The 20,342-nt window shown below is 38.0% G+C and overlaps 1 protein-coding gene and 2 long non-coding RNA genes across 5 annotated transcripts in view; 1 reads left to right on the top strand and 2 right to left on the bottom strand.

Annotated features, from left to right (window-relative positions):
* Positions 1-4,727: 4,727 nt before the first annotated feature.
* LOC116719561 (uncharacterized) lies at positions 4,728-7,577 on the bottom strand. The gene is made up of 2 exons (XR_004339217.1): positions 7,387-7,577; positions 4,728-7,068 (listed from the first exon to the last, which is right to left on the bottom strand). It is a non-coding gene; the product is annotated as an uncharacterized LOC116719561 (long non-coding RNA).
* Positions 7,578-7,889: 312 nt separating this feature from the next.
* Positions 7,890-13,932, top strand: LOC116723607 (uncharacterized). The gene is made up of 3 exons (XR_004340017.1): positions 7,890-7,900; positions 11,964-12,076; positions 13,919-13,932. It is a non-coding gene; the product is annotated as an uncharacterized LOC116723607 (long non-coding RNA).
* LOC116723584 (vitamin D3 receptor A) overlaps positions 13,023-20,342 on the bottom strand; it is an 84,837-nt gene continuing 77,517 nt past the window's right edge. For all 3 annotated transcript variants that reach the window (XM_032568622.1, XM_032568629.1, XM_032568616.1), the window contains one exon: positions 13,023-19,659. In XM_032568622.1, coding sequence (XP_032424513.1) covers positions 19,406-19,659 — 254 coding nt within the window. In that variant the 3' untranslated portion in view covers positions 13,023-19,405. The remainder of the gene's footprint in view (positions 19,660-20,342) is intronic.

The raw sequence follows: 20,342 nt of genomic DNA, 5'->3' as shown, positions 1-20,342 counted from the left end.
GATGGTGTTAAATGATGGCAGAGCTCAGCTGGAGAAAAAAAAGGGGGGGAGGGAGTGAGATTTGCAGTTAGTTAAAAAAACAAAACAAACGATATTTACTCCATGGTATGAATCCCTCCATCTGTCTCCTCCACCCTAAACCCAAACTTTTCTTTCCTGACAAGAGAGTACACTACAGTTCAGGACATTATGCAATAAAATAGACCTCAAAACCACAAACTTTTTTACGCAAGGAACCATTTCAAACCTTGAAATTAACCTCGCCTGGTAAAATTCTCACATTTTCCAGTTTTAAATATAATTTTTGGCTTCATAACCATCTTTTGTATGTGGAGTATGATGTAAAAACCCCCAAAATGTGGGGGATTTTTTCTGTTAGCCAAGAAATCTTTTTTTGTGGAAACTATTAGAATATTATTTCCAAAGAAGCAGAGAAGACGTTGACCTCCTGAGCTCTAATGACTCAGTTTAATTTTTGCATCATGGCTGGATTGTAGACATGTTAAATGTGTAAAGAAGGGAGGATCTGAGACGCCAAATACCCGAGCTGTTTACGTTGCTTATCATGATAAAAACGTCTCTGACTCTTCTCAGTCCTCCCTTGCCTGTTTTTATGACTACAACTCATCATTGCTAACTGTACAGCTTTTTTGGCTCACTTTCACTCCTGCTATGATTCACAGGACTCAAGCATTTAAGTATGATGAAATTTAGGAAACCCAAAGATCAAAAAGTAAATGGAATAAAACTGCTGATCAATTTTGATAAGTGCAGAAGAAACAGCAATTCCTTTAGCATAGATGTTCCACTCTCCATAGAGTCAACAGGTGAGACTCCAGTCAAGGATATTTCTCCTTCTGTTCAGGTTCTGACAAGATATCTCAATCCAGATGGATCTGATGAAACTTCAACCTAAAAGAATGGAGAAGAAGCTTGCTAGTCCATGGTGATTGTTTAGTCACACAACCTTCTGAGCACACAGTAACAATTACCATCTTCCCCATGTTGTGGGTCCTAGTTCCTTTTGTTTGACAACCCCCATTAAAACCTCATGTAAATAAATTGTATCTTCATGACTCAAACTACAAGAGTGAGCAGAATGCAAAAGTAACAAAAATTAACTAAGAAAGACAAAGGAAAGAACACCAAGAATACAGAACTTGAAAAAAGAGCAATAAACTCAAAACCATAATGACCTCAACAAATATCCTGGGAAAACCCAGAAACCAAGTCACCACCCACATCATACAAACTTCCAGATTGCTTCTAACCCTGGCAGAGTTGGAAAGGCAATACCCAGTCTGAGCTGAAATGCCACATTTATAACAAATATTACATTTTTGCCTCCCTTCAATATCTGTCTTCATCAATGATCTTTGTGTGCTGCATTCTGTCCACCATCTGGCCCAGACTCTCAGTTTCTGTCCAACTTCTTCAATGAAGTCCACATACAGAATCTTTTCTGTCCATAATTTCAGTGGCTTTGCACTCCAACAAATTGTGGGTTCTTGTTTTGCTTTTTTTTCTCCCCCAAATGTTTGGTTTATGTTCTTGCGACTGAAACTGGACAGTTTTAGCCAAACAGTGGGTCAAAATATGTGGCTCAGTTTGTTGTGTTAAAAAAGAGACAAGAACCATAATCTTTACATTCAGCCATTTTGACCTACACCACCACTGAACTTCTCCCACAGGACAAAATAAAAACTTCTCATTCAAGCTAACATTGACCCCTACCTGCTAAGTGGTTAGCACAAGCTAATGCTAGCTATGATCAACACTCATCTCATGATTTAGCCAAAGAACAGTCAATAAAGTTAATACAGATAAGAAGTATTTAATAGAATACAGTGAAAATGTTTCATAAATACACCATTTTTATAAACACTGAAGTAATTGTGCTATAAAATGACACTATGTGGCTGGAAAACACATAATGCAATTTAAGGAATGATTTTATTTGGGTATTTGGGTAGAAAGAGAACTAAATAAATCTACTACAAACTTCAGATTTTTATTTGTATATATATTAAAAACAATGTCAGTTTTTGGGTTTGAGGTTCACAAGTGCACACCTTTTGGTCTAAAACAGTGGTTGCCATGTGACAAAATGTGAATAAAATCAGGGCTTGAATCCACTTGCAAAGAGCTGAAAGTCAACTGACCTGTTGTTTGTCATTTTTGGTTTATTTAGACGCACTCGGAGGTCACCATGACACCCTGGTTATTTTGACTTTGTCTTCTTTAAGTGTCAGATTTATTTAGACTTGCTGATGAGTCGGTTAAGTTTCATTATTATTCGAGGGTGTGGATGAAGAGGAGGAGGAGGAGAGAAAGAGGGCAGAGTAAGAGCCTGAGGAGGAGTGTCTGGGGTTTGGTCCCGGTCCCCTGTGGTAATACTTAATAACAAACATTAAAAATACCACAGAAATCCCTCACCGCATTCCCACGCTCCAGCCGGCCAGAACACACACTCGCACGCACACACACATGGGTAAGGCTGTCTTTTTGACTACACCTTCATATACAAACAGAGAACCATTTAGTCACATGCCTGCATTGAAATACAAACACTCACACTTTTCTACTTGTGTTGGGTTTGTTATTAGAAAATATGGTCTGGATGAAAATGCATTTGTCTTGACTGCATAATGAAAAGCAGAACAATCAAAATGATCAGTGAACGTGTCAACCACAGCTAGATAAAAACACCCTGAAGAGCAAGGAAAGAGGGTTGTTCCTCAAAGAGAGAAGAAAAAAAGGTCTGTTCAGTCCGAGTAGAAGCCAGAGAGCAGCTCCTCTGCTCTTCATGGTCATTTCCCTCCAGTCACAGGCCCGTCGTCGATTATCGCCATTTAGACTGCCATTATTCCTACTATTAGTGCTACACCACCGTGTTTGCCGGGATGGGTTTTCCTCTTGTCGCCAGTGGCTTTCTGACCTTGTCTCGAGGTTTGGGGACAGTCCAGCCAGAGATTCCTCTTTCTCTTCGTGCTTCACATGTGCGTCAGTAATGTTACCGCAACCTCTCAGAGTCCCCGCCCTTCACTGTAACCCCTTCTGGCTTTAAGCGCCCCACCCGCCTGTTTTCACTCAACACTTCCCTGCTCTTTATTCCTCAATGCTTACATCGTCTTTCACATTCACCTTCGTGTTATCCCATCAGTTTTGTCCCTTTAATTCCTAGGAAGTTAGCTGATCCAACTAAAGTCATTCCTATTTGCTCTAAGCAAGTTAGATTCTTCGCAGTTTCAAGGATGTATTTTTGTGTAACAACTTAGCCAAAGTAGTCAAAACACATTGCAGAACGTTTGTCGTAAAAAATTAGAAAAAGAAGTTCAAGCTGTGTTGTGCAAAATAATTGAGAAACAGTAGAGGTTTAGATGCTTATCTGTCGTGAAATATCACCATTGAGGAACCTGAAGAGTCCCGAATTCATTCTGCAGCATAATAATTATCAGCAGCATAAAGCAACAGCCATGACAAGCTGTTTTCCACACACACACAGGAGAGCAGATGATAACATGAAGTATAAAGTCAAAATTATTCCGTGATAACAGACATTTATAATAATTATTTTTCTTTACATGAAACATACTTTTGAGCAGTTAAAACAATTGCATGGTGATGTTGCTGTGCATAATTTTCTTCTTTGTTCCTGTGTGTGTGGGAGTGCGCGCGTGTGTGTAGTCTTGTATTCGATACACTAGGCACCATTTTCCTAACACATACATTGTGGGCACCGACTGCTCCCTGTGGGGACGAAAGTCTGGTCTCCATGCGGAGAAGTGCTGTTTTGGGGTTAGAGGTTAGGTTTAGGACTAAGATGTGAATTGAGGTCATGGTTAGGTTTAGGGTTAGGCTGTAAAAATGAATGAAACATGAATGGAAGTCAATGCGAAGTCCCTGTGAAGATAGAAGGACATCCTGTGTGTGTGCAAAGGCTGATTTATGATACTTATTGAGGACCTTCTTTGATGTTACCTCACCAAAGACCAATAGGCCATATGGGGACAAAAGCCTTCTCCTAATCCAAAGGACACCCTTTTTTAGTGTGTGTGAAAATGAGAAAATAGAAGGTAAGTATTATCTTTTGAGGAAATATGCAAGCCTAAAATACAAACACACTCGATCAGTAAGTCCTGTAGAACATTTATGTTGGGTGGAGTAAACCACACTTTTAGACCTTTTAAATCTTTGTGTTGCAGAATGTAAATGTAGCCTGAGTTTCAAGCTTTGCTTACAGAATGAAGGTTAGTGCTGTGTGTTTTACATACATCAACTGTGAAAGATTACGAGTATGTGACTTTTATCAACAATGAGAAACCCTGAACAAACCTCTAAAAGCCATGCTGGAGACTCTCAGCTCATTCTACATTTGTCTGCTCCAACAGCTGGCTGTCCAACACTTGGCTTGGAGACACAAGAATCTTATTCACAGAAACACTCCTCCTCCTGGGAAAAGCTGCACACAACTGGGAAATAGTGATGTGAAAATGAGACAAGAAAGAAATACAGGAGGTTCCTCCCTTCTGGGGTCAGACCAAGAGATGGGGCCAACTACGGGTTGACACATGTCTTTTTTTGTACAGCATGCTTTTAGGGTGACACTATCAGCCAGTTGTTGTAAGTACTTCAGTGTAACACACCATAAGGTTCTGAAAAGATTTATTTAATTATTAGATTACAGCTAATTCTACAATTCTTCTACATGTATTGATCTGAGTTCATTTGATGGTTTAAGTCTGAATTCTTTATTATTCAAATACTTCAATTAAAACCAGATATTTACATAAACTGAATGCAAAAACACAAACACATTTTCTTTCTCACTGTCTTAAGTTAAATCTGATCATCTTTTTCTTACCCAGATGTTAGTGGACCAACATTTGGGTAATTCTAGCTTAGTTACAATTACCCAAATAATTTCTTCCATTTGCTTAAATGCCAGAAAACTTAAGGAGAAATCTTTTAGAGCTTTTTTGGCAACTTTCCTCATATGCAAAAGTTTACATACATTTGGTCAGTCTCGGGATCTTTTAAGCTGTATGACTTGGGTCAAACCTTTTAGGTTTCCTTTCACAACCTTCTCACAATAGTTTGCTGGAGTTCTGGCTCAGGCCTGACAGAACTGGTGGAACTGAGCCCATTTTGTAGGCCACCTCAGATTTCAAGTCTTCCCACAACTTCTCAGGACAGGAGGTCAGGATTTTAGTCAGTAGACTGACTTTTTTGTCATGAAGCCTCTTTGTGGCAGCTTTGGCTGTATGCTTAGGGTTAATGTCTGTTTGGAAGACCAATCTGTGCCCAAGCTTTTATTTCCTGGCTGGTGTATTGAGATGTTGCTTCAATATTTTAACATAAGGTTATTTCATCATGGTGGCATCTCATTTATGAAGTGTACTAGTTCATAATGCTGCCACTCCCATACTTCATAGTTTGGATGGTGGAAACAGCTCTCTTTTTTCTTCAAATGTAACAATGGTCTTACACCCAAATAGTTCTACTTTAGTTTAATCAGACCACAAATAATAATCACAATGAGTGTTTTTGAAAATTTTAAATCATTCTTGACTTAACTTTTATTACCTGCTGCTACATAAAACTCCAGAGTTGAGGGAGAACTCCTCCTTATAAGGAGTACATTATGAAAAGGGAAGAATGCTGTGTATTCTGGGATTCAGAGTTTCTACAACTTTTTTCTCTGTGGGCAGTTCAGCTCTTGTTCTCCACGTGGCTCTGGTGGGTCCTCAACACTAACAATTCAACATGTTTGTTCCTTTATACTTTTACTCCTGGGCAATAAGCAATCTTCAATTTTGGCATTAAGGCATTTTCTAAAGTCCTGATTCATTGCAGTGTTACGACACATTTATATTCCAGTAAAGAGCATCAAAACAGTCACAGTGAGCAGGATGTGACTAAGTAAGCTTCGCAGAGCTGCCAATAACATTTATTTATGTTGGTGTGTGCATGCTCCTACCGCTGCATGTCTGCTGTTTTCCAACATGGCTGCATGTGGTAATTAAGCAGGAATGTAGCAGCAGCATCTCTGGCTTTTTGCTGCTGTCTTGTCTGTAGCTCTCAGAGACTCCTCTCACATAAGCCGTGAAAACCAGGGAGATAATAGCCAATCAGGCTCAGGCCATTAGCATCTGGTTGGTGGTGAGAGGAAAAATTAACATGGGGAGAAACTGTTATTACGAAAACCGCTAAAAACCGCTCTGTGGAAGTACTCAGAGCGGCTTTGCTGGAGTTTATTTCAAGCTTGAGAACGAGGTTGTCCAACCATGAGGAGCCGCATAAACAAAGACGCACAGAGCTGCAGCGATGGAAGCCAAAAACCTTTTTCTTTTCTAATTATTCTCATGGGTGATCAGTTTAAATATACAGTCGCCGATCAGCTTTCTGGAACCTGATTGGTCAATCAGTGTTGGCCCTTTTCTCATCTGTCTCTCATTTTCCAACCCACCTCTTCCACACAATCTCCGCCTTTTGCGTCTCTTTCCAAGAAGTTGTGCATGTGAAGTATCTTCTGCTGGGTCACATGGATCAGGCTGCTCTAATGATGTTTGGATGATTCTCATTAGGACCAGTGCTTCTCAATTCCAGTCCCCAGGCCCCCCTGCTCTGCATGTTTTAGATGTGCCTTTATTCCAGAACAGCTGATTCAAATGATTGCATGACCATCAAGTGCTGCAGAAGCCTGTTAATCACTCACAGCTTCAATTCAGGTGTGCGGCAGAAGGGAAACACCTATAACATGCAGGGCAGGGGGGGCATGAGGACTGGAATTGAGAAACACTGCTTTAGAGTGCTCTGTCAGTGTCTTCTGACCCAGATATGAAGGGAGATTTGCAAAAGAAAAACAACTCTGAGGGCTTATTTGATTCTTGAAATGTATGGTTGTAGTGTCACAAAATGTGAAAAGATTTGAATGAAGTGTCCATTAGGAAGATCTGAAATTACTGGTGCACATTCAGCTGCTCTGCTTTCTCCAGCTTTTGTTTCTTTCTCTGTGCATCATGTCAGACAGATTCTCCTCTCATCGTGCCACAGCTGCAGTCTTATCTGCAGATAAGACAAAACATCAAAAGAAAAGCAAATGTATTGTGGTTCCCACACAAGGAATGTTAATGTGTTGATATGTTAGTGGACCAACATTCAAAACCAGCTAATCCTAAAGGAACTGATTCACAATTTTTTCCAGAAATTGTTTTCTGGACATTGTTTTCTGTTTTTTGGACAAGAAAAACTAGCTATCTACAAATTGAAAACAAACATTCTCAAACAAATAATTCACGACAACAAAAAAGGCTTAAGGGTATGATGCAAAATTGACTTTTTTGAGCTATATATTAGGTTGTAATGTTATAATCAAAAACTTACCTGGAGCGTTGCTTTGATTCTTTCATGCATTCTTGAGAAATCCTTGAATCCCCAAATATCAACCATTCGGGGGTGCCTAAACGCTTGCTCTTACAAAGCTCCGCCTTGGAGTTTCAATCCGGCAGCAATTATCAAACACCTGGTGGGACTGCATGTCTACTGAGTTCGAAGAACGGTCGTAAACGGTATCAACGGACATGGAGAAGCATTGTTGTAATGACATGCTGAAGGGGGGGCGTCAGGAAGAGTAGGAGTTTCTTAAAGAGACAGAGGTCAATTTCAAGGCCTCAGATACGCTATTATGCAAAGTCAATTTTCTTTTAAGTCATTTTTGATATATACAGCATTTCATAACAACTGAATGGTTACTTGATTGTGCAATAAAACCGCACTATGTGCCTGGGAAATACATAATACTGCAGCTTTAACACTAAGTCGTGAACCACATTTCATTTACAGTCTGTCAGCTTTTGGCCATGTATTGTGAAAACATAAACCTGTGGCAACATGAAGAGTTTTTTAATGGCGAATAGCCTACCAGGTCGCATTTTACTTTGTGGTGTGTTGTAATGCCATCTAGTGGCATAAACTCACAAGAACACAACACAATGTGTCCTGAGTCAGTAGTGAAAAAAAACAACAAAAAACCCCAGCAAGTTAGAAAGTAGATCTCTTTTTGTATTTTTATCTGTTCAACAAAAAACTAAGCATGCAGTATTTTACTGAAACTTAGCAAGTAGTCCGATTTTTGTAGTGACCTATAAATAGTTATAACATTTATTACATTTTTGCCAGCTTTGGCTCTTTAACCATCAGCTATTAATAATTTGTGTTTTAAAAAATTAAATACTAATACTGCATAATATGCAGGTTGTGGTGTCCGTTCAGTTTATTCATGGAACAATTACATTCAAGTCAACAAAATGACACCAAAAGTTCCGGAAACCTTATTTTGGATTTACTTTTTTTGCAGGAGAGAAAAGAATTTTCTACTGCAAAGAAAATTAGCTTTTCTTAATGTTTAAGCCTAAAAATAAAAATATTTACTCTAATATTATATTTATCAAATTACATATACCAATCAAATAATATATATATTATATATATCTATATATTGGATTGTAACTGCTGAAGACGCCCACTCTAGTTTTAATTGCACATGCTTTAACTCCATGTGCAATTAAAACAATGGACAAATTTCCACATTTTATACTTTCACCAGGATTTTTAAGGCACAAATAAATACAGTAAAGTGATACTTTATGATGCTGAAGGTCATGTTCCAAAAACTGTGACAGGTCATGTTTAACATGGTGGCCACTCCAAAATAAATTAGCAAATGATCATTTAAACATCTAGTGACATCTTGTCGACCTCTGCTGGTCAAAATGTACAAATGCAGTGGGTTTTAGATCAAGTCTGATGATATGGGTAGATGCTTATGGTCTTTACTTGTTTAGAGCAACTTCCTTATTGCAGATATTAAAATGTTCATAATATTAAATAAACAAACAAAACAAAAATGACATTCTGGGCTCTAAGTAGATTGTTGAAATAATTCATGAAAATCCATCTCACCTTGGGACTCTATGTGGTAGACCAAACTGTACTAGAATTAAAATATTGTTTTCAAAGTTTTTTTATAAGTAAAAGTGAATTGTGCATTTATTTAGACATCTCTACCAGTTTTGCATATCCAAAAATGCAAAAGAAACAACAAAAAAAGTCAAACAGATCCAGGTTGGTTTTGCATCATTATGTACAGCTGTTTTATTTGTGATTTCCCCCACCCCCCCAAAAAACATTATTAATATTTTACTACGTACAATAATGGTAATCAAAAGAATTTGCTTATAAATGAAGGGAGCAAAAGGAGGAACATTAAAATAAATAAAAGTAGAAGCAAAAAACAAAAAAAAAACAGACAGGTGGTGATTTGAGCAAAAATAGAGACACTGGTTAAGGTACTTCTTGTGTAACACTATTTTGTTGCTATACGGCTATTGATGAGGTCATCAATAGCGTCGCCATGGCAGCAGTGGGTTTTGATTTCAGCTAGAAGCTGGTCTGGTGTCTGGTGACTTTTACTGCATGGTGGTGTGTGCAAGTGTGGAGGATAAAGATACTTATCTTGGGACTCTTCATTAAATAAACTCTGACTTAAAACATTTGCTTCTCGCACACAGAATTATTAGAACAGGTCTGTTTACAGGACATCCGTACAAACAAGCTTAAATTAAGTCAAATCACATAAAAACTCTGAATTTTATTACACGTTGCTACATCAGAACAAGTCGTATTTTCTTTTTAGGTTATCTGACTGACGCGTAGTCAGACGTTTCCTCAGAAGGGGAATAAATAAAGGGGAATCCCAGCCAACATAAACCAATACTGAGCGCATCCCTGTGATGGGAATGCGCCTCCATGAGAGCTACTTTTGGCTTGTTACAAACTAACATACGTGTGGATATGAAGAGAGAGAGAGAGAAAAAGACGATACAGAACGTTTTGAATTCTGATTGAAAACCCCTGATATAGTCCCAAAATAAGGCTGTGGGTTTTAGGCACACCAAGGTAAAACTGAGCTGAGCACAATGTGCAATTCTGTGTTTCCTTTGAAAAAGACATGAAGCTTTTTGAAATGTACATGATTTACAATTCAATTTACGTTAAATCACTTGTCCAAACCAACTATTATTATAAAGATTTGCTAATAATAATAATAATAAAAAAAAACCCAGCAAGAAAAAAAAAAGAGATACATACACTGATTAATCACTTTTCAGACTTCATATGTTTTGCAGAACATTTTACTAGACAAAAAACCACAAGTGCATCATTGGCAAAAAACTGCTGGTGAGGGAACGAGAAGTGCACACATGTGTGTTTGTCTGAATGTGTGTGTGTTCACTGTCTGCTTCAGTCAGTATTGAAGTGCAGGTGTGGGGGTGTGTGGGTGTGTGTGTGAGCAAGCAAGCGCATATTTAAAGAGGTAGCAGAGAAACAGAGTCAGAGCAGCACGTAACAATCAGCTAACAGGAAGAAAACAGACTTTGTAAGCAGCTGCTCTTCTCAAGGTCAAACAAGTTTTAGTTCAAACACTTTGAATCAAAAAGGTTGAAAAACTGAGATCCACTTGAAGCTACAGTGCAATGAAAAAAGCACATGCCCCCTTAAAGATGTCTTCTTTTTGGCACACTTAAATGTTTTAGATCACATGTCAAACTCGAGGTCGTAAGTTTTGGAATGTGATCCACCAGATGATCAAATCAAAGCAGTTATTTTGTTCATGTTAAAATATGTTCAATACTATTTAATCTTAAGAAGTAGTCATCAAATGCAGAGACTGCTAATTATTAATATATTAAGGACATTCACAATTTTGATACGGTTCAAAATGACATCACTGCTTTACATGAACAGATTGTTACATCAGACAAAGATAACCTGAGGAAATATGAAATGTAGTGTACAAACTATGACTTATTAAGGGTAAAAACTTGTCCAAGCCACCCAGGCCCTGAATGAAGAACCATTTAACAAATATTTATCCTGCTGAATGAATTACCTGACTAACCACAAAAACTAGGCTCAGGGTTTGTACATTTTCCCAAAATTCAAGCACTTTTCAAGGTAAACTTCCAAACTTTGTCAGCACCGAATATTGGAAATAAAAATAATACAAATGAACTAAAGAAGACAGTTTCAATTAGTAGTAAGCTAAAATGCAACAAAATTGTATGTTTTGAAATGTCTCTTTCACACACCTGACACACCTGACTGGTCTGAGAACAAAACAATAATTTAACAAAAAAGTCCCCCCGTTTCAATAAATTTGTTACACAGATCAAAACTGCGCAGAAGCACTTTTAAGGACTTTGTACAAAAATCAAGTACTTTCCAAATGTTGAAAACACCTAATTGAAATTCAAGCATTTTCAAGGATTTGAAGCACCCATACAAACCCTGTAGGTTTGTATTCATTATCAGCACCCAACTTTGATTAGCTGTAAGATCAAAAACTCACTCAACTCGTACCTGACTGACAACATGAAGTAGGCTGAATAATGTCAAATAGCAACAAATCAGCTGCAAGATCTAGAAACTCAAGGTCACTGACATCCATCAGTCTGGGATTGTGTACAAACCCATTTCTAAAGTTTTGGGATTTCAGGAACCACACTGAGAATCACTGTAGACAAACAGTGAAAACATGGAAGAGTGGTGAAGCTTCCCAGGAAGCAACAGAATTACTCATCAACAACTCACCCACAAGGTCACAAAACTTCCAGAGCAACACCTGAAGGGCTCACCGACCTCAGACAAGGTCAGTGTTCATGATTCAACAGCAAAACAGAAACTAGGCAAAGATGGCTGCCGTGGGGGCATTTCAAAGGCAAAACCATAGCTGATCAAAAGGAACATATTAGTCCCACATTAGCCAAGCATTCAAGACTTTTAGGAAAATATCCTTTGGTCTGAAAAAAGTAAAACTTTAGGAAAATGTGGGCACAAATCTATGAAACCAACAGAATTTGAGAATAACAACACATGGTGGCGAGAGCACGATGGTCCAGACTGACTGGGGTGTCCTAGTCAGTCTGAACCTAAATTTGACTGAAATCCTGTGGTGTGGTCTTACACACGTTCATGCAGAAAAACCCTCCATATATATATATATACACTGTATGTGTACAGTATATATATACTGTGTACAGTATATATATATACTGTACACAGTATATATATATACTGTGTATATATATATACAGTATATATGTGTATATATGTGTACACACACATATATATATATATATATGTGTGTGTGTGTGTGTGTGTGTACATATATATATATATACACACACACACAGAGGTTATTTTTGTCTGATTTTAAAACACGTTTGATGACTAAACATTTAGGTGAGACAAAACAAGCAAAAACCAAGGAAATCTGTAAGGGTTGGATTCTTTTTCACAGCAGTTTGAGGTGCTAAATTTTGACTTAAGTGAAGCTGGCAATATATCTTATTCACAAAAAGGGGAGAAAAAAAAACTCTTCAAGCAACAAAGTGGCCTGGTTGTCTTCAAACGGACTCACAGCACCAACTAAATCAGCCAATCAGAATCAGTTAGAGGTGAGCGACAGAAGGCAGAGTGCTGAGAGTGATAGGCTGCAGTATAAATGTGAAAGTGTGTGTGTGTGTGTATGTGTGTCTGGCTGCAAAAACAAAGCAAAACAAAAAAAATTCTACTTTTGGTGATGAACGACTAAATCGGGATCCCAATGTTACAAAAACTCAACCAGCCGGCTGAGCGGCATCAGCGAGAGAAAAGTCTACAGCTCTCCTTATCTGACACTAACAAACGTCAAATTCTTTCCGCTCAACGTTTCAGCTGAGCTAAAAGTTTTGGCACAAGCTGCACAAAGGTGGTTTTAATGCAGCAGCAATACAGCTGTTAGTTTAGTAGCTTTTGAAGAAAATCAACTACTCTTTAGTCTTTTATAGTTATACTGTATATGTAACCTAGTTCATCTACAGTGCTCAACATATTTAGTGGCACCCCTGGCAGACGTGCAAAGGCTGTAGTCTGCTTTTATTGCAGCTGCAGAATCCCTGAACTTTTTCATTGGTCAATTTTTTAATTGGAGAAATGTATTTTATTGAACAAAATCACAGGTGGAAAAGTATATTAATACTTTGTTGTTTTTTTTTTAAGAAGATGTGAGTTCATGCCTTTCTGTGTCCTGAGGGCAGAAATATACATAAACATGTTTTCCTATTATTATTCCTTATTTTTTTCTAATGTGGGACTTTTAAATGACTTGATTGTTTGAACTTTCTTCATTCTTCAGTGTGAGATAATGCTTCTGTGTTAAACAAAACCCTCCCGCAGTCTTAAGAGAAGGGGTCAGCTGGACCCCACAAGCTTTTTACTGTGGGCGGAACCCCCGAGCGACATAAGTTTTTTGGTTGTTGTTGTGGTTTCTGGAACTGACGGTCTGATGGGATAACCGCTCCTGCTTCCTCACTGTCTGACCGTCACACGTGCCGCTCTCCTTCTGAGCACCGCAATTAGAATGCAGGAGGGTTAAAAGACAAACTTATTTTAGCTCATTTTATCCTTGTTTACCAGGGATGCTAATAAGTGCGGCTGCATATGTTCAAAAATAGCACTTCATAAACAGCTTAAACAGAAATTAAAGCATTTTACACATGGCACGAGTATTTTTCTCAGGCATTTCTAAATGTTCTGTGAACACGCTACAGGGTTCTGCTCTGCATTTTTTTCCCGGCCGAGCCACTGACGCTACTATGGCAACCGAAGGTGGTTTAAAAGCAGGTGCAGTGAGATACAGAGAGACGTTCCTGTTCTACAGGTCCAATTATCTACAAGAGTTTTGCTTTTCAGTCGAAATAGATCCCATCTTGTCACACATGAGGATCCGACAATTACCTGCGCTTTGAGTTGCTATGTGAATGAAGTCTTAGTTACCATGCAGGGAGTTTAATCATGCATTCACACACTTCAGTCAGTGAGAAAGTGGTGCAAGAGCGGCCCCCTTTTAATGACATTAAAGCTGAAGTAATGAACATGCAAGGATCTGCAAATGTTAAATCTGCTCTGTAAGCTAATCTATCATGCAAAAAAAATAAAAATAAAATTAATACAGTGTTTACTGTCTAAGACTTCTTCTTATGGAATGATGCAACACTTTGATGTATTTAAATGTTTTTAAATTTCAAATGCACAATAAATAAATCTGTAAGTGTCAGCTGTTGCATATCTATACCAATATATAATGATCTGAGTCTAAAACTATTGCAGTAAAAATTATGAGTGATAGTATGAATGAAAGCAGTGAAATTGTGTGGCTGTACGTCACATATATCTACATTGTAATTCATCTATCAGCCAGAAGGGGGAGTTAAAGTTCCGCACTGCAGATTTAAAATTTGTAGCGATTTGAGGTAAAAAAAAAAAAAATTGGAAAAGAAAAATAATCCAGCATTAAAAAAAGAAAAAAAACTCTACTGTAAATATACAAACATAAAAACCTCTAGATTATTGTTAAAATAAAAACTTGTGTTCTACATTACACAATCATGCTGCAACTCCCCCAAAAATATATATTTATATGTGCAGACAGGAGAGGTAGTATTTTTGGTTAAACGTGGTGCCGAAGCTCAGCAGAACACGGACAGAGACAAACCAAGAAGAGGAGGGAAAGCAGAGCGTTAACATTTAGAAACATTGGGATCCACTTGGATACTGACTAGCAAATTCTACCGGATGTCCCTCGTTATGCAAGAACTGCTTTAGAGTTTGCGGTCGACTTGAGGTTGAAAACACTGAAGGTTTCTGAGGAGAGAGTTGTGGTGTGTCTGTGCGTGTGTGGTAGAAGTTTATGTTTGGTTCCCTTTAAAGGCTATTGTGAAAAGTCTATACTGTAAATCACTGAGGTATCTGTTAAATGTTTCCAGCTTAGTGAGGTCTTTGTAAATAAGGCTACTGAGGTGGAGCTGCTGACCTGGTTCGAGGGGGACGAGGGCTACAGGAGGGGAGAGACTTCAATGATTTTGGGGGCGCTGACAAATCTGCTATAAAATGGTGTGAAAACTACAAGAAGATTTTTGTCCAAGGAGTGTTGACATCTAAATTTGATCTAGATATAACTGATGCGTCACACTGTACCCCTAAAACTGCAGATTCTCCCCCCTGTCACCCTGTCCTGCATTCTGTGATGTAGATGCTGAATGAAAAAAGTCTTTACAAGACTTTTGTTACCAAACAAACCACAATTTGTTAAAAAAAAAATCAGAACCTTGAGTCACGGAGTACAAAGCACAACAACGTCCCAACTCGAGACAGTAGAGGCGACATCTGTCCATCGGTCAGTCTCTTGAGCACTCTGCTTGTACAGCGAGTCCCTACGTCTTCGCAGTTTAAAAACACTTGATCTTGTATAACCTTTATACAAATTCTACACAGTCTTGTTGAGGTCCAAACTGACGGCACTCCTTCAAATCCCAGGACCCCCATCAGGTCTTGGGTGTGTCACGGATTTCCAGAGCGGAGCTTGGTTGGCTGCTAACTTAAAGCTATGCAGAGAAGAGTTGTTTGTAACTGGCTGTTGAAGACGATGACAAAGAAGAAGAGATGGTAACGTGGCTGGTTGATGAACAAAGAGGCACGCCATAGCTAGTAGTCAGATACGTCTCGTACCCAACCAGTTGAGGCAGTGTTATTGATGATCACTTGGCGGTTTGAGAAATTAGCTCCTGAAAAAAGATGATGCATATGTGGACTGCAGTTCTTACAGATGATGACATGATTGAGCAAACGTTTTTGCTTTTCCTTGTAGAGTTAAAATACTTGGGATAGGCTCCATAGGTCCACACATGCTGCTCATCCCGACTTCATTCAACAACGCTCCCGAGCAGAAAGCCAAGCATTGCAGCAGGATGCAAATAAACAATCTTGACAAACAGAAGAAATCAGATAATTACCCAAATGAAAGTATTATGTATATATATCATCAAAAGCTTATTGATTGAACAAGAGAGGAAAGACGTACATAAAGAATTCTTGGAATGGACAAAAAGTCGCCTAATAATGAGAACTTACTGAGTCGCTTTGGGTGATTATAGGATTATGGGAATGTTCAATTCATTTGAAATTAAGATAAATTTTTATTTCCATCTCTTATTTAAGAGATTACATCAAAAGCTCATATTTGGCGTTAGATGGAAGCTGAAGCTCCTAGCTCTCTAAAATATTCATAATATAACACTATATGTGACATAAACAACTCAGTAAGTCAGTCATATTAAGTGGCTCTGTCCACTCAAATTGAATACACAGTAAGTTTCTCTAATTGCATATAGCCTAGCATCTCCAAAGAACCTTCCCGTCAACGACTTACTCCTCTTAGTAATTTACCTACATCAGCTGCTATGTATAGACTAAGAAAGTGGTATTTACAAAGTTTTTTTTCCACAAGGGGGTGATCCAGGTCTGCATGAGGTGTGAGCATGCGCCATGTCAACAGAAACAATATGATATGTAGTGATAAAAACTACCTTTGCTTATGTAGCTGGTATTAAAATGACATAAATGTGACAACAAAAAGGTAGGAGGCTGAACTTTTTCCATCCATGTAAAAGTCCTTCTCATGTTTGTGTCTCTGCCCTTTGCGATTACAGTCTGCTACTCCTCTAGAGCCGTGGTTCTCAAACGCTCATGCAAGTACCGGTGCTAGCACCTCGGCTAGCTTTAGCAAAACTAACAATTTTTAGTAGTATTTATGAAACGAAATGTCTGTTTGCTTATGCACATGTAACACATGATTTAAAAAATCAATTGGAGGGCACTTTGTCGCCATCTAGAAGGGTGGGCATTTATCATATCGTTTATCATTAATTGTGATAAACGTCTTATAAGATTTTGATTTAATGTTGTCTTGATGAATTCAAATTAATAATGTTTAATAATCTCTAAAACTGTCCCTATTGTCAAGATTAGTATTTTCACAATTTTTCTCCAGTTTGTTCAATGAGAATATCAACAAATATTCGTAAATCTGGAAATATGATTAAATGCAGTTATCAAGAACAATGTTTGTGGGGCTGTGATTGCATCATCATTCACTCACAATTTTCATTTTGAGTGACACTTCCTTTTAGTTGCCTTAAAATGAATTGTTAAATTGTTCTCATCCTTTTTATCACACCACAAAATATTGTGATGAAACCTTAAGTCCATGTCTCTCACCCCTACCATCTAGTGGATGGTGTTATGCCAAAAGATGCGCTAATTTAGCTGATTTCCATACTAAATACATAGATTTATGAAAATTTTTAATAATTTTACAATCAATTTGAAAACAAAAAGTTTATCCAGAACTTTAATTGTAAATCAATTCAGGCCAGAAGCATGTTTAGTCATTCCAATAATGACCAATTACTGTTAGCAAAATAAGGCAATAATGAATTTCTTTGCATCTTGTTCCTTTGATCACTGTGAACAGGTTAACTAAAGAATGAAGTCCAGTATTCTGTGCAAATGAAACATTCAGCAAAACAAAAAAAATCTCTAAAAGTTTAAATAAAATGATTTTTTCCTGCACGTATCACTCACTCTATATGCAAGGAAGCCATGTTGGAATTTGACTGGTGAGAAAACGCAGACTTTCCACATTTTGAATTCTAACATCAGGCGAACTTTTTGTTCATTTTTCAGTCTTATTGCAGAATATTTACAGTTATAAAATGTTTAAGAACCACTGCTCTAAAATATTTGCTTTATCCTTAAAACATTCAATTTAAGGCTTCTACTAATTTAATGAGAATGATTGTGTAGCTAAAAATGTATTACATATATTCTCTTAAAGACAATCTGACCATGTGAAATAATTTCAGAATTTTTTGTTTCTCAAATGGAGAATTTAGTTTTTTTCTTCCAGAAACGTTAATCTGTTAGCTTCCTTTTGCTGTTATTCAGTATGATTACAAATCACAGTGATGCCTTGAGCTTTAAAAACTCTCGAAATCTCCCTCTCATGATTGTAAGCTTACGCCAAACACACACACGCACGCTGTAAAAACCCGAATACACATTATCGTCAGACAAACTTTCCCTGAGGCAACAGCTGGCAGCTGGTTTCTGTCCAACTATCTAAGCTCTGTCTTAGCAGCAATCCAACCAGCCCAACGACTAGATTTTTTTTTTTGTTTTTTTCCTTTTTTTTTCTGAAAAAATAGCCATCCACAAAACAGGAAATTATCTTTGTGTATGTCAGCCTACAAACTTCACAGGTCCAAAATAAATCAGAGAGCCCAACAAAGAGCGTTTGTTGTGGTTCAGTCAGAGCCTGCGCACACACCCCCTTGTGGTCCATCGATACTCTTGCATGCTGTACACGTTTAGCAAAAATAGAGCGACTCCTCATAGCACGTCTCAGTACATGTGTGTACATGTTGCATATACACATATCTGAGGGGAGGCCTTAACATCCTCTTTATTATTACTTTTATAATTAAACACTCTCAGAAGTATTTCTGTCTATATACAGTACAAGTCAAGCATTAGATAATGTTTGACTTGTACATCTTATGCTTATCATATTTAACTATGTAGAATTATACATACATTCTTCTTTCGTTACTTTTTTACAAATGTAAAACCCCCTACCATCTGACTACCCAGCATCCTCTTGTTTTTTTCTTCCCAAAGTGCACCATCATTCTCAAACTAAAAGATTTCTGCAGAAAGATTTGTCTTCATATGTTTTGAATATTTAAGATTCCTTCTTTCACATAACACAGAATTTACAAATCGCTCAACTCCCGTCGTGACCCAAAAGTGTTTCTACTTCCTGTGAGCTCGCTCAATATTTTTTGGATGATTTTGCTGTTAGAATTTATAAGCCAACAAAAGTTCATAGCTATTTACAATAAGAGTCCATCGCTGAGGGATGAGTAAAAGATGCAAATCTTTGAGTACTGTTGTTGCCATGTGGACGTGTGGGAAAGTTATGATGATGATGACGAGGATGAGGATGATGATGAGAGGGAAATGACATCTATCAAGCTGTCTTCACTTTCAAAAAGTGTTACAAGAAGTAGATTTCAGTGACGGAAAACATTTGGATTCCACAGTTGTGGAAAGGATGAAAATGAGGAAGATGTTTGTGGGGGAAAAAAACAAAACAAAAAGAAAACAAGGTTTGAGATTCTGGTGATCCAGCAGCAGATTTCTATTCTATGAATCCAGATATCCAGTTATGGCTGACATTTGGTTTTTGCAAGCCAGGAGTAATGAAAGAGAGGGGAAGATGTGATTATCCACCTCCCTCCCGAGCGTCTGGAGAGTCAGAGTGTGAGGGTTGTGAAAGCCTTCATTTTGAGTTGAGGAGAAGGCAGCTGAGTTTTTAATCATCCTGTGCTTAATGAGTCTGTGTAGAAGGGACAAAAAAAACAAACAAAAAAAAAGGATTCCTTCTTCTCCTCCTCCTCAGCTATGACACCTCGCTCCCAAATACCTCCAGCACCAGCGGGGTGAGCTGCATGCTGTGCTCGGGCTGGAAGGATAGCGAGCGGTACTGCTTGGAGTGCTCCTCGTTCAGGCTGCGCAGGTCGGCCAGTTTCTGGATCATCTTGGCGTAGAGGAGGCGTCCGCCCGGGTGGTTGACACGGATGTAGGCCTGCAAGGCCTCCGACAGACGGTCCTGCAGCTGCTCTATGCGGGCATGGTCCTGAACGCCGGGCCGGTCTGTAATGGAGAATCAGAGGGGGTCTCATTTTGTCACCTTCCATTCACAAAAATCTATTTAGGTTCTACAGATTTTATGTTGTAGACCAACACCACGTAGCGGATGAAACAGTATTAGGGTCAGACTCAGAGTTTTTTTTTGTTTTTTTAAATTATGACAAAAAAGTTAATATTACCAGGAGAAAGTTGTAAAAAGCAATTGCAATAAAAGCAAAGCTTTGAGTTATGAAAATCTGACCTGATCAGCTCGTCTAGTCCGTGACACTTTCTTAGAAACAGTTGTTTGCACAATTGTTTCAAAGTTCTGATGCTGATAATAATTTGATACTGATGTGTTAAAATAACATATCGGATATCAAAGCATAACTTCACAAGATGCTCAATGTTCCTCATTTAAATGTATTATTTCTGTGTTGGAGTTATAATAAAATTACTATGTCATTCTTCTAACATTACAATGATATTCAGGTAAAATTATTCTTGTGTTATTTCAACTTTATTGTAATATGATTTTTTCTTATATTGTTATGACTAAATTGTCATAAAACGATGACATGTGGTCGTACAAATTCTCGTGGTACCGCAACTATTCTGTTAATATTATGACTTTACTGACCTTCCAGAAGGATAATAGCCCTGAACAGCTAACATAGATTGGCCACTCCAGACCTAAATTTGATGAG

Source organism: Xiphophorus hellerii, chromosome 1 (genome assembly GCF_003331165.1).
Source record: "Xiphophorus hellerii strain 12219 chromosome 1, Xiphophorus_hellerii-4.1, whole genome shotgun sequence".
Taxonomy (NCBI): domain Eukaryota; kingdom Metazoa; phylum Chordata; class Actinopteri; order Cyprinodontiformes; family Poeciliidae; genus Xiphophorus; species Xiphophorus hellerii.
The sequence above is the reverse complement of the archived record's forward strand: the minus strand, read 5'-3'. Positions and strand labels throughout refer to the sequence as shown.